At 39.9% G+C, this 12,676-nt stretch overlaps 1 protein-coding gene and 1 non-coding gene across 4 annotated transcripts in view; both read left to right on the forward strand.

Moving 5' to 3' along the window:
- Window positions 1-1,553, forward strand: part of CCNYL1 (cyclin Y like 1) — a 34,798-nt gene extending 33,245 nt beyond the window's left edge. For all 3 annotated transcript variants that reach the window (XM_024738374.1, XM_024738375.1, XM_024738373.1), the window contains one exon: window positions 175-1,553. In XM_024738374.1, the coding sequence (XP_024594142.1) occupies window positions 175-291 (117 nt within the window). In that variant the 3' untranslated portion in view covers window positions 292-1,553. The remainder of the gene's footprint in view (window positions 1-174) is intronic.
- LOC112395293 (U6 spliceosomal RNA) lies at window positions 1,400-1,506 on the forward strand. The gene has a single exon (XR_003002343.1). It is a non-coding gene; the product is annotated as a U6 spliceosomal RNA (small nuclear RNA).
- Window positions 1,554-12,676: the final 11,123 nt, after the last annotated feature.

Raw genomic sequence — 12,676 nt, forward strand, 5'->3', positions numbered from 1 at the left:
CTTAGGGAATTGTCAGTTAGTGTAGATATCAGCTATCCAAAGTAGCAGTAACTGTGAACTACCTAAACGAATGTAGATGTGTGCCTTATCGATGATGCTTTTTTGTTTTTTTAAGGTCCGAACATTTTTTTTCCCCCTAATTGTACCTATGTTCTACCTGATTGACTTTCCTAGGCCATTTCCAGATTGTGTGAAGACAAATACAAAGACTTGTGTAGAGCTGCTATGAGAAGGTCTTTCAGCGCTGATAATTTCATTGGTATTCAGCGCTCCAATGCCATCCTCTCTTAAGGGAGAAGCGAGGGGTTGTAACATCATAAACCCCTTGTAACAAGGACTGGAGAAATATCACCTCTCCTGCTCAGAAACCAGCAAAGTTAGTATTTTCACCTTAAAGAAAGACATTGAATTCAAGAGACTCATGGACAAGCGAAGATTATGCTGTAGGAAAGAACGGGACCTCGTCAACGTAACACACTCTTCTGTCCTTTTTAATGTAAACAGAGTTACAAAAACCACTCCAAAGCTAAAAGCTCCCAGTCCACGCACAAATATCTGCTTACTATGTAGGCCGATAGCTGTGAACTATGTGAGGTTTTTTAATTAATAGTTTAAATTTTTAGACTTTAAAGACACTAACTATATAATTTTTCCTGTTTTTCTTGCCTCACTGTCCCATACTGCTGCATATTCCTTTAGAATCAGTGCAGTATTACCATTAAAAAATGCGACTCCTAACAACTCATAAAGCCAAACTTAGGAACAGACTGTTGTAGCATCGTTAGGTTTTGAAGGGTTCTTCCTCCCTACTATATCACTGAAGCTGCTAGTCATTATTGGCAATCAGTTTAAACCAAAAAGCTGCTGAATAACACTTGTCATCCACATTCTTTGCAGGCAGTACTTTTATTAGCATATTAGCATGTGTGGGATCATAAACAGAGAAAGTAGGTTATTTACTTCTATTGGGTCCGTGCTGCATTTCTTGTTAACTATGATGGTGCTTCTGATTTTGTGATGATTTTTCTCTTTGTTACATACTTGTATTAAAGGATATTTTCATAATTCCAGCCAACATGGTGGTCCAGTAATTAACAAGCCGGCAGTGAACTAGAAGGTGTCCCAGAAGTCTCAGTGCAATTGCAAGGCTGAATATAGTGTGCTTGGATACTCCAGAACACTGTTGCAGAAGTATAAATGCTACAGACTGGCAAAACGTCACTTGCAAGTTTAATCGAATTTCTTCTAAACTCATTTAGGTTTGTAAATTTTAAACAAGCATTAAGCTTTTAATATTAATATTTTGTTTCAGCCCCTCTTGAGGATAGCAAACAATGGGCTGAAATAAAAAATTAAGAGCTTAAGGTCAGAATGGCCATCATCAAAAAAATCCAGAAACGTGCTTGCTTCGGCAGCACATATACTAAAATTGGAAAGATACAGAGAAGCTTAGCACGGCCCATGTGCAAGGATGACATGCAAATTCGTGAAGCATTCCATATTAAAAAAATTAAAATCTACAAACTATAAATGGAGAGGGTGTGGAGAAAAGGGAACCCTCTTGCACTGTTGGTGGGAATGTAAATTGATACAGCCACTATGGAGAACAGTTATGGAGGTTCCTTAAAAAACTAAGAACTACCCTACGACCCAGCAGTCCCACTACTGGGCATATACCCTGAGAAAACCATAATTCGAAAAGAGTCATGTACCACAATGTTCACTGCAGCTCTATTTACAATAGCCAGGACATGGAAGCAACCTAAGTGTCCATTGACAGATGAATGGATAAAGAAGATGTGGCACATATATACAATGGAATATTACTCAGCCATGAAAAAGAAACGAAATTGAGTTAGTTGTAGTGAGGTCATACAGAGTGAAGTAAGTCAGAGAAAAACAAATACCGTATGCTAACACATACATATGGAATCTAAAAAAGAAAAAAAGGTTGTGAAAAACCTAGGGGCAGGACAGGAATAAAGACACAGACATAGAGAATGGACTTGAGAACACGGGGAGGGGGAAGGGTAAGCTGGGACGGAGTGAGAGAGTGGCATGGACACATATACACTACCAAATGTAAAACAGATAGCTAGTGGGAAGCAGCCGCATAGCACAGGGAGATCAGCTGGGCGCTTTGTGACCACCTAGAGGGGTGGAATAGGGAGGGTGGGAGGGAGATGCAAGAGGGAGGAAATATGGGGATATATGTATACGTACAGCTGATTCACTTTGTTACAAAGCAGAAACTAACACACCACTGTAAAGCAATATTATACTCCAATAAAGATGTTAAAAAAAATGAGTTTAGAAGAAATTCAATTAAACTTCCAAATGATGTTTTGTAAGTTTGTGGCATTTATACTTCTACAAGTTTCAAAGCTTAAAATTGCACTAAGACTTAAGGGGATACCTTGTATCTTCATAGACCTGCCCTCCTCTTTCTAAAGTAGTCCTTTGCAAGGCTGGGCTGCTTACCTGCTTGATCACCTAAGTTTCTTTTTTCTAGATTTGGTAAAGGAATTATGAACAACAGTGTTAATTCACATGTAATAAATTGAAAGGAACTGGACCCTAATAGTAGTGATAGAGTAAGTGATACGAGACAGCTTTTCTATCCTATGTGTTAACCTGGCTGTAGGTGTCTCACTTCAAGTTCTGCTACTTAAGAGGAAACATGTAAACCTTAGGAACCCTTACCTCAGGCTTTAAAAGGCAGGGAGGTCCAGTAATCAGTCTTTTAGGAGATTGGTAACGATGTCACCTAAACTTGAAATATTAAAAAAAAAAAAAGTTAGTGTTCTCAACTATGTGAAATCTTTCTCCTCCTACCTTCTCAAATGTAATCCTAGGAATTTTGCCTGTAAACAAAGCATTTCTGGGCCAGAAATACTTTCTCTCTTTATAGCAAGGCTTCACATTATATTGAGTGCTGCAGGTTCCATCATTTTTAAAGGACAGAGACATAAATGATAAATTACGGTATATAAAATGTTACAATCTACCACCTCAAAAAATATTGTTTATGGAGTTTGGAGCTTCAAGTACTGATTGCAGTTTTATTTTGAAAAGAATGCTACAACTTATGTGGTTTTTCTTCCTCATGTTTATATTAAAAGAAAAGCTAATAAACTCTATTTTAATTAAAATATATGGCTACTGTGTTTGTAACTCTTCTCACTATTCACATAACAACTCTGTCTAACTCAAGTGTTTTCAATCAGCTCTGACAGTCGGGCCTTAAAGCATTTTCAAACTAACCATAAGTTGTTTTGACCCCTGCCTTTAGTTAAGATGTAGTCACTTATTTCTTCAGCTTACGCTCTTTTCAACCTGAAGATAATCTAGTACACTTAAAATCACTGGCTACAGTGCTCGGTGGCATAATGCATTAGATGGCATTTTTTAATTGTTATGGTGCCAAGATGGAAATGCACATTGAAAGATAAAAGTAGGTAAATACACAGAGAAAGGAATTACAGGGCTACTGTAGAATCAGAACTTCAGTTGTTTGAGGGCTTCAAGCAATTGAACAGGAAAGAAAATGGAAGAACAGGAAGCAGTAGAATTGCGGTTGCTGTTAAGAGGGTGACTTTTTTTTTTTTTTGCGGTACGCGGGCCTCTCACTGTTGTGGCCTCTCCCGTTGCGGAGCACAGGCTGCGGATGCGCAGGCTGCAGATGCGCAGGCCCAGCGGCCATGGCTCATGGGCCCAGCCGCTCCGTGGCATGTAGGGATCCTCCCGGACTGGGGCACGAACCCGTGTCCCCTGCATCGGCAGGCGGACTCTCAACCACTGTGCCACCAGGGAAGCCCCTAAGAGGGTGACTTTTAAACAAGCCACGTAATTTGACTTTAACATGCTATTTCACTTACATTCAGTTGGAAACATACCAGATCTCTAAAGTTTCTTTTAGACCCTAGCCACTGCACTTGAGCAATGTTCCATCAGTCCTGATAGTATTGCCATGTTTTCATCCACCTTAATTACCTTCCTAAGGTCAGATCTTTAACTTTGTTCTTGTTAAGTTGCTGACTAGGAGAAATCTTATTTAGTACAGAAGGGAAAAAAAATCTATCACAAGTCACTGTTTATATCAATAGTTTGCACCGTGTAATAATATGCCAGTTACTAAGCAGAAATGCTGACGTATCTCGAGTGGTCGAAGGTTTAAAACAAAAAACATTGGGGGTAGGAACATTGGACATGACTGTAGCTTCAAGAACAAGTTGGTAGAATAAGGAGAATCACTAAAAATTGCTTTTTCCCTTCCAGCTTTAATTCTAGAGGCAATACAGTCATTTTAATAAATGGGAAATTGAGGCAAATTAAGGTAAAAATTTAAACATCACTGAAAGTAGGTTCTCTGACAAATATGGGGCATGGAAACTAGTTACTAATAGGGTGGCAACTATGGCATTTTTTCCCAGGATTTTATACCTAGGAAGGGTTTGTTCCCTAAAGTAGTAAGACTATAAAAGAATATCTGACTACCTGAACTCAAATTTTATTTTTTCCCTTTTTAAAAAAATTTTTTTTTCTCTAGTGGAATACTGAAACCTGTGCAATTTTAACTCTGGTATATCGTGAACTGAACTTTATTCTTTACAAGGAAAAGACAAGAGGTTTGAAATGTATGTTTGAACCAAATTAAATTGCCGTTTTTGTATGTTAAATTCATATGGTTGACCCCAAGACAACTTCTTAGGGCCCAGTGTTTCTGGTTAAGAGAAATTTTTTCCACCCTGTGTCAGATCCCATCATGACCCTATTCTTTGACATTTACTCCTAATGTACCCTGTATGCCCATTATGGAAATTCAACAGCACTAAATCCTAGTTTTACAACAGGTCAAGTTTCATTTCTTAGTTTTCCCATTCTATAAAATATACCATTCCTTGATTTTTGAAAAATGCTGAAGCCAGTATTTACTGGAAAACAATTCACTCTGTATTCAGGTTATGCAATGTTTTCGAAAATGTTTACCTATAGCGTGTAGGTTAGCTAAAATCTTTCATCACCCAAGCCTTCTCTCTAACCACATGTAAAATGACTACGACTGTTCCCTCACCCAGAAGCCGCATTCTTGAGTATAGAGCTATTTGGTAAAGCACTGGACAGCTGGTAGGGGCTCTCCCAGAGGTAAGTGCTAATTTCTATGCAGAATCTATAGATTACACCCAGCATCTATCAATCAAGTTAAGGATTAGATCACCTAAAATCTTAACTGTTAGCCACTTACCAACCTGGCCAGCCTGATACCTTGCCAGCAAGAATACAAAAGATCTAGGAGCCCTTCAGAGACACCTGGTCCCTTGTACACAGGTGCAACCTGTTTGGCCTCTGAGGCAATTTCCACTAGTCCATTTTAAATGGGTTTGGCAGATGAGATAACATGCACTTCATGTGAAACAAATGTTATGAATACCAGTTTATGGTTTAGGGTCTCTAACATGCAGAAAGAACCAGGAAAGTGAAGTAGCACAGAAATTAGAAATCCAGAGTCAAATGGAAAGAGGTTAATGTTCTTTAAAAAAAAAAAAAGGGAACAGGTTAGGTGATGACTAACTGCTGTGAGGGCAGCTAAGTAATTTGAATGTGATTAGAGACAGCCTCAGAATCTAAGGTCCTCAAGAATATGTCGACCTCTACTTCAAGACCTCAAATTACTCTGCTAGCTTTTTCTTACAACATCTATTCCTTCATCTTACCATTCTCAATTCTACTGACCTTTACTTCTAGCTCCCCAGATGGTGGCCCTTTATCTCCTCACTGGGGGAACCGACTCTTCCAAACACAGGGCATCAGTGTTTCATCCACCTCCCGCTGCACTCTCTCAACGAGGTCATCTCAGCTTCACCCTTTGACTTTCTGCTCGTGTCCAATGTGGCAGTGCTTGATGTTGGTTACTACTATGACCCATTTCTAAAACATTATCACCAGGTTCCAGGAAATACAGGATTTATATGTCTCACAGGCTAACTGGCCCCTGGTAATCCCCTTTAATCAACTACTTGAGCCCTCCTGTGTTCCCACAAAGTAGTTGTTCCCAATTTGCTGCACTCACTCCCCTGATCTGCCCACAACCCTAGATGTATCTCCTCAGGCTAGGCAGCAACCCCACCTTCCGAACTCCAAAACTCATTTCATCTGGCATTAGGAATAGATGCCTCACTTCTTAAGGTAACCCCTCTCTCATCTAAGGGAGAGGATTCAATCCCGACTCTTCAAGTCAAATTTCTATATCCAACCCCACCACCACCAGGATGGTGGTGAGGATGGGGCAATTTGACCTTCCTCAGCCCTTGACATGTCCTAGTGTTTCTCAAGATGTGGTCTCCAGACCACACCTGCCTCTCATGGGCTGAAAGTCCCTGTAAGAAATGAAGCTTCTCTAAATGCAATGTGGAATCCTAGAACAGATAAAGAACATCAGTGGAAAATCTGGTGAAATCCAAATGAAGTCTGGAGTTAACAGGAGAGCGTTAATGTTGACTTCTTAGTTTAACAAATGTGCTATGATAATACGTTAATATTAGGGCAAAATGGATATATCTTTGCCACTTTTCTGTAAGCCTAAAATAATTCTAAAAGCTTACTAAAACAGAAGAAAAAGACCTAATTCTTGGATCCCAAATTAATCTCAATTCCTGGAGCTGAAGCCTGGGAATCTACATTTCTAATAGGAACCCCAAATGATTCTTACGCAGACACAAATTTGAAACCTAGTCTTTCAATTCCCTTTCCATGCCATGCCTGAATGGCTGCTTCCTCCTCGTTTTACTTACCTTAACCTGATTTAATCTTTTAGATCCTCTCAACCCTAAAATATAAGTACTATCATTATCCCCCTTTCACAGATGAGAAAGTACTAAGATGAAGTACACAAACGAAGTACTAAGAGCTTAAGTAATTTGTTCAGGATCAACAGCCCATGAATGATGGAGCTGGGGGTTGAATCCCTAATCGGTCTAGCTCCCAAGTCTATGCACAGAACCATTCTACTTCCGCTCATTCTGTTGCACGTAAGAGCTCTGTAACTAAATCACTAAAAGAAGCATTATTACCTATTTCTCCAACTTCCTAAGTCCAACAGTGCCCCCCTTTCCCACTGGGGGGAATGAACAATGAGAAAGCATTGGGAAGATGTGCCAACTAGAGACCTGTATGGGTAAGGCACAGTGGCTCTTGCACCAGGATCCAGCTCAACTGCTGTATTTTCTGTTCTCCCAAATGCCCTAACATGTACCAATCTAATAATGCTCATAGTACTCACTTTGATGCTAAATTAATTATCTCAGGTTTACTAAGCATCTGTCCAGATTGTCAGGGAAGTGCCGACTCTAAATCAATTTACAGTTGGCCCTCCGTATCCACAGGTTCTGCATCAGTGGATTCAACCAACCATGGATTGAAAATATTTAGGGAAAAAAATTTCAGAAAGTTACAGAAAGCAAAACTTGAATTGGCTGCACACCACCAACCATTTGCATTATATTTACAACTACTTAGGATTTGTAGTTGGTATTATAAGTAATCTAGACATGACTTAAAGTATAAAGGAGGGTGCAGGGGAAGATGGGAGGGTTGTGCATAGGTTATATGCAAATACTGCACCGTCTTATATAAGGGACTTGAGCATCCATGGATTTTGGTGTGGGGCAGCACGGGGGGAGGGAGGCTACTGGAACCAATGACCCACAAATACAGAGGGAGAACCATATATCTTCTTATCTTATCTGGGTTCCCTGACTTGTATTTAGACCTTAATACAAAGTTGTGGATCTAACTGCTGAACGATAAAGTTTTGGGGGTTTCTGACTGCAAACCAGACACACACAAGAGCAGCACTTCTATCCAAATTGCTTCAGTACAGAGTATAGATGGAGGGTTGATAAAATAGAACACAATCTCAGGCAATGTCTCTGTCCTTACGTGTATTTTCCTTCATTTCTTCAAGTGAATCATGAAACAATCACAGGATCAGCAGGAGAAACCTATGAAGTATATTCAGGTAAAACATGTTTTCATTAGTTCTCCTTCCGGTGATTGGAATTTCCTTGATTTTATTATCAATAAAAACATTGCCACTTATATTCAAAGTACATCTGAGAAATCTGATCATGAAATTTGAATGCACATACCTCCTTCAGATACTCTTAGAAAACAGTGTCTCTCCATAAAAGCATGAGAAAAATACTTGTACAGCATCTTATTTGCTTTACCATTGCTTTAATGCACTTTAAAATTTATCTACATGAATTGGGAACAAAGAAACAAAAATAGACATTTCTTTGTTTTTCATAAATAACTACTCTCCATATTTGATAAAAATCTCAAAGCATTATTTTAACTTCCCACAAATATAATACATACAATTTTTTTTTTCTGAAATAATAAGGTCAGCAAATTAAGTATCTTGACACTAATATAACCACATACAACTGCTTTTCTACTGACTTCCAGGAACAAAACAAAAACAGAAAACTTCTTATCAAGATGCTCTGGGTTTCCTTTTGCTAGTGTTAGGGACCCTGGAATTATAATCATCTGCCAGTAATCATTTTATAGATTCTAGTTGATTGTCTACAAATAAAATACTGCTGGCTCTGCTTTGAGTTCTGGATTTGACATGACACTGACAATACCGCATGGGACAGGCACTACACATACACGGAAATCAGAAAAAGTACTGAATGCCCTGGACTCGAACTACTGACTCAGTATGTGCCTCATTTGGCTCAGTAATAAATTCACCTGCACCAAACCCGTATCAAAAGTCACTAAATCTCTCATATATATAATATATATTATTTATATACACACCCACAACACATACATACTATACATACAGTTTGTAACAACATGAAGTAATATCGTCTTCAAATGATGTACCACAGACTGAAATAAATCCTGTAATTGTCATCAAGCTGCTAGAAGCTTTTGAGAGTTCTGAGCCAGGTTACTTACTTTCATCCTGCCTACCCTTCATTCACCCTGCTTTAATGTCTTGGTAGCTTTTGCTTTCAAAACCACCCTCCTCAACCTAGGTGTATTTCTTTCCCAGGATCACTTGATTGGACTTTGGAGGCAAGAAAGGGCACGCAGGGGGAGCAGGAAATCCTCAGCCACTGTACCTCACACCTGCCTAGATTTGTGATGTTCTCTATCCTGTTGGCCACATTCGGTGTTAGAAAGCAGTTATTCAAAGCTTTGTCCCTCCTACCCCCCTTGGTCTTTCTGTAGAGCACAAAAGTGAAAGAAGCCTCTTTAGCAGGGATAGCAGTTCATTAAAATATACAACTACATTTCCTAGCTCTGGGGTTCCCATTCTGTACTTGAGACTGCAGGTCACGGATGCTGTTATTAAGGTGCGGTGTGGGATCCATGAGGTTTTCTCCTGGCAGCCGGTGTCAGGATTAGTGCAGCCCTAGCCCAGGAGGAAACGGCCTAATGAATACCAACTTGGAAACAGTGCTGTCAGCACATTATTTAAGCTTGTACATTGCTCACAATTACACACAACACACACACAGGCTTATCACTGGAAATGACTACGAGAAAACATGACAAAGGTTTGCAAGGATAAACCAATAAGGCACCAAGAATACTTATTTTCAGCCAATTTAGACAACTTCAAAGTGTGAGGTTAAGAATATAAATTAAAACGACTTCCTAAGTCTTGGCAACTGATTTACTGAGAGGTCACATATTAGTTCCTTCTAAATCTTTACCCCCTGAAATCTATGACGGGGGACGTTGCTTACAATTGAACCATGAAAGGGACAGCCCAAAAGCTGTACCTGTGAAACTAAACTGGGCCTTAAATCCTTCCTAAAATCACAGAGCTGGCTGTGAAGAAGTTGCTAAACCAACCCACAACCTTTCATTTTGTAATTGTTTTCATGAGTACGGATTGTTTGCCTAATAAAAATAAAAATCAGAAGAAAACAGCATATGAGATGGAAATAGGGGGCGACCATAAATAGATGGGCTTCTCCGCCCTGGGTAGCAGGAGGGGTGGCTGAGGTAAAACTTGAGGGAAGCAGGTGGGCTTCATCTTTGAGGTAAGGGAGGGGGAGAGCAGCGGTGAAAACAGAGGCTGAAAACAGAGGCAGCTCTGAGAGTTGGCCTGGACCTAGATCTCCAAATGCGTTACCTGTATTGCCTCTCCTTGGCTTAGTATCCTGTGTCTTAACTGTCTTTTTTTTTTTTTTTAAGTAAATTGGTTGTTCTTTTTTTTAGGTTTGGTATGTTGCCAAAATGGAAAATAGTTGTTTTAAAAGGAATTAAATCACTTCAACCACATCATCCCACAACTTTTAGATACATTCTGTGTCATCTTTACACTCCTCCACAAAAAAAAAAAAAAGGAAGAGGAAAAACCCAAATTAGTCACAATGACCTAAGGCAGCAGAATAATCTATGTACTTTCCGGGAAGACATGTTAACTGAGGGAAGAGGTCAAGGTGATCAGAAAAGTTCCTCATTTGAAAAACAAGAGAGGAACTGGCCCTCAGGCAGAGGATCTATTTCAAGGTTCTAAGAAGCTTCTTCTGAACAAATAGAGGAATTAGATGTGCAAAAAGTTCTGTAGCTCTGTGTACAAGGTTTTGTCCAATATACTGACATTTTGATTCAGAGGATGAGTGTGTAAGAGCAGTGCATTTTTATAAACGTGAATAGCTTTTGAAAGTCCATGAAAACTATAACAACAGGCTTCTTTCCACCAGCAAAGTGCTTAAATCCACTATGGAAAGTATACACTTGTTTACTTAATACCCATAATGAAAAAATTGGCCTGGACTTAAATCTGACTTTTCCAACTTTGGTATAAATGAAGCGCAAATCCCTACACTTGTTTCTCTAGGGAGACATCCCCAAATTTTAATTGTTTTTGCCATTTTAGCTTCTTAAATTTAGTTCCCACTCAGTCCTGGTCACTGGTATTCTGCTTGCCAATGCACTGTCACCTCCTTCCCCAGTAATGGCCTCACACTCTTCTTGAATGAATGGTTAGATAGATTAGGAAAGCAAACAGAATTTTCAACAGTAAAGTATGTGTGCGTGGCGTGTGTACGTGTGTATTCATCAATACATAGGCTTTCATATATAAGTGAGGGAATGGTTCAACAGGTTAGAAAAGCAAACAGAATTCTCTAACAGTAAAGTGTGTGCTCATCACTATATAGGCTTTCTCGGAAGAGGAGGAAGAGAAAAATATATTGAGGCGAGGGGGGCGGGGGGAACAGCTTTCCTTTTGCTACACTGATCCATGTTTTAAAAGCTTATGCGAGGGTGTTATGGGTTTCATTTGTTTCCAGAGGCCGCAGAGAGCAGTGTCTCTATGCTTTTGGAATATCTGGCTGTAATCTAGTCCAAAGTCCAGGGACACTTATTTTCCCTCATCGCTGCCAGCGTTTGTTCACAGGTAGCCAGCCTCCCTCCCCCCGTTCAAGCACCTCATTCAAGGGTGGGTGTGGTTTCTAATCACAGCCCTCCAGGAGAGGAGGAATAAGAAAAGCAAAAAGACTGTTTAACATGATAAAGGAGGTGGGATGGGGGGGGGAGTGGAGCAGATAAGACAGGTGTTGGAAATTTACTTAATTACAGGAGTTATATCCATTTTAGTCCTTAAATGTAAAAAGGAACCCCCTTCAGCACTATCACTAAGTCCTTCCAGAAGAGAAGGAAGTGGGTTTATTTTTACCAAAGTTTTAACACAAGTTTAAAAAAGTGGCATCACCAAAGCCTATTAAGAACCACTCACTATAGATGTTAAAAAAAAAAAAAAAGAACCACCCACTCCTCGGGCACAAAGCTGCCATCTTAACAGTCTAGAATTCAAGTTCAACCAATCACCATCCCTTAGGTTCGCATTCTTCCAAATATTTATTCCGGACACTGCAATGCTACCTCTAACTTATTCAAGCAAAGCTGGCATTGTTAAGAACGAGAATGATTACAAGTACTATAAAAAAGAAACCGAAGCTTGCTAAACGAAGCTAGGACGGACACATTAGAATCTCTAAACATTGCCTAACCTTGTCACTTTCCGGAGGCCCTAACCACACTATGCTACCCCTCCTTGGTATGACTTAGGGTGTCCCCTAACTTAGGAACTATAAACAGGGACAAGCAGCTCACCTTAAAGCATCTTGGACACTTTAAGCAGTGGAAGGAGAAACAACCTGGAAAAGCACACGGAACAACTTCCCAGTCACAGCAACTTTCACTGTTCACATTATTTTTAAAGACAGAAGTATAGGAAATATATTTTCCCAATTTAGACCACCCAGTTCAAAGAAACCTGAACCAAGTGGAACTTCATTATAATGCCAACTTTAGGATTGTAAAGCCCCCAAAGCAAAGGTAAATTTTGTTGCCAAAATGCAACAAAGTTAAAAATTAAGAAAACTACATATAAATTAAAAACAGGGTTCCTCTTGAAAAGGCAGTAAGATAGAACAGACGTGAGCTGAGCCCCTTTGAGAAGTCCTGGGACAGGTACTCCCCTTGAAAACGTCCCTCTCCCCTTTCTCCAAGCTGCCCCGGGCGGGGGCATCAGCACCAAGAAGGTAAACGGAAGTGACCTTGGCAAAGCTACCAAACAAAACAACCTCCCTCCCTCAACTCCCGGCCCCGGTCCCGGTCCCTCGGCCTCGGCCTCCTC

This window comes from Neophocaena asiaeorientalis, unplaced genomic scaffold, assembly GCF_003031525.2.
Source record: "Neophocaena asiaeorientalis asiaeorientalis breed wild unplaced genomic scaffold, Neophocaena_asiaeorientalis_V1.1 scaffold258, whole genome shotgun sequence".
In the NCBI taxonomy this organism is placed as follows: Eukaryota; Metazoa; Chordata; class Mammalia; order Artiodactyla; family Phocoenidae; genus Neophocaena; species Neophocaena asiaeorientalis.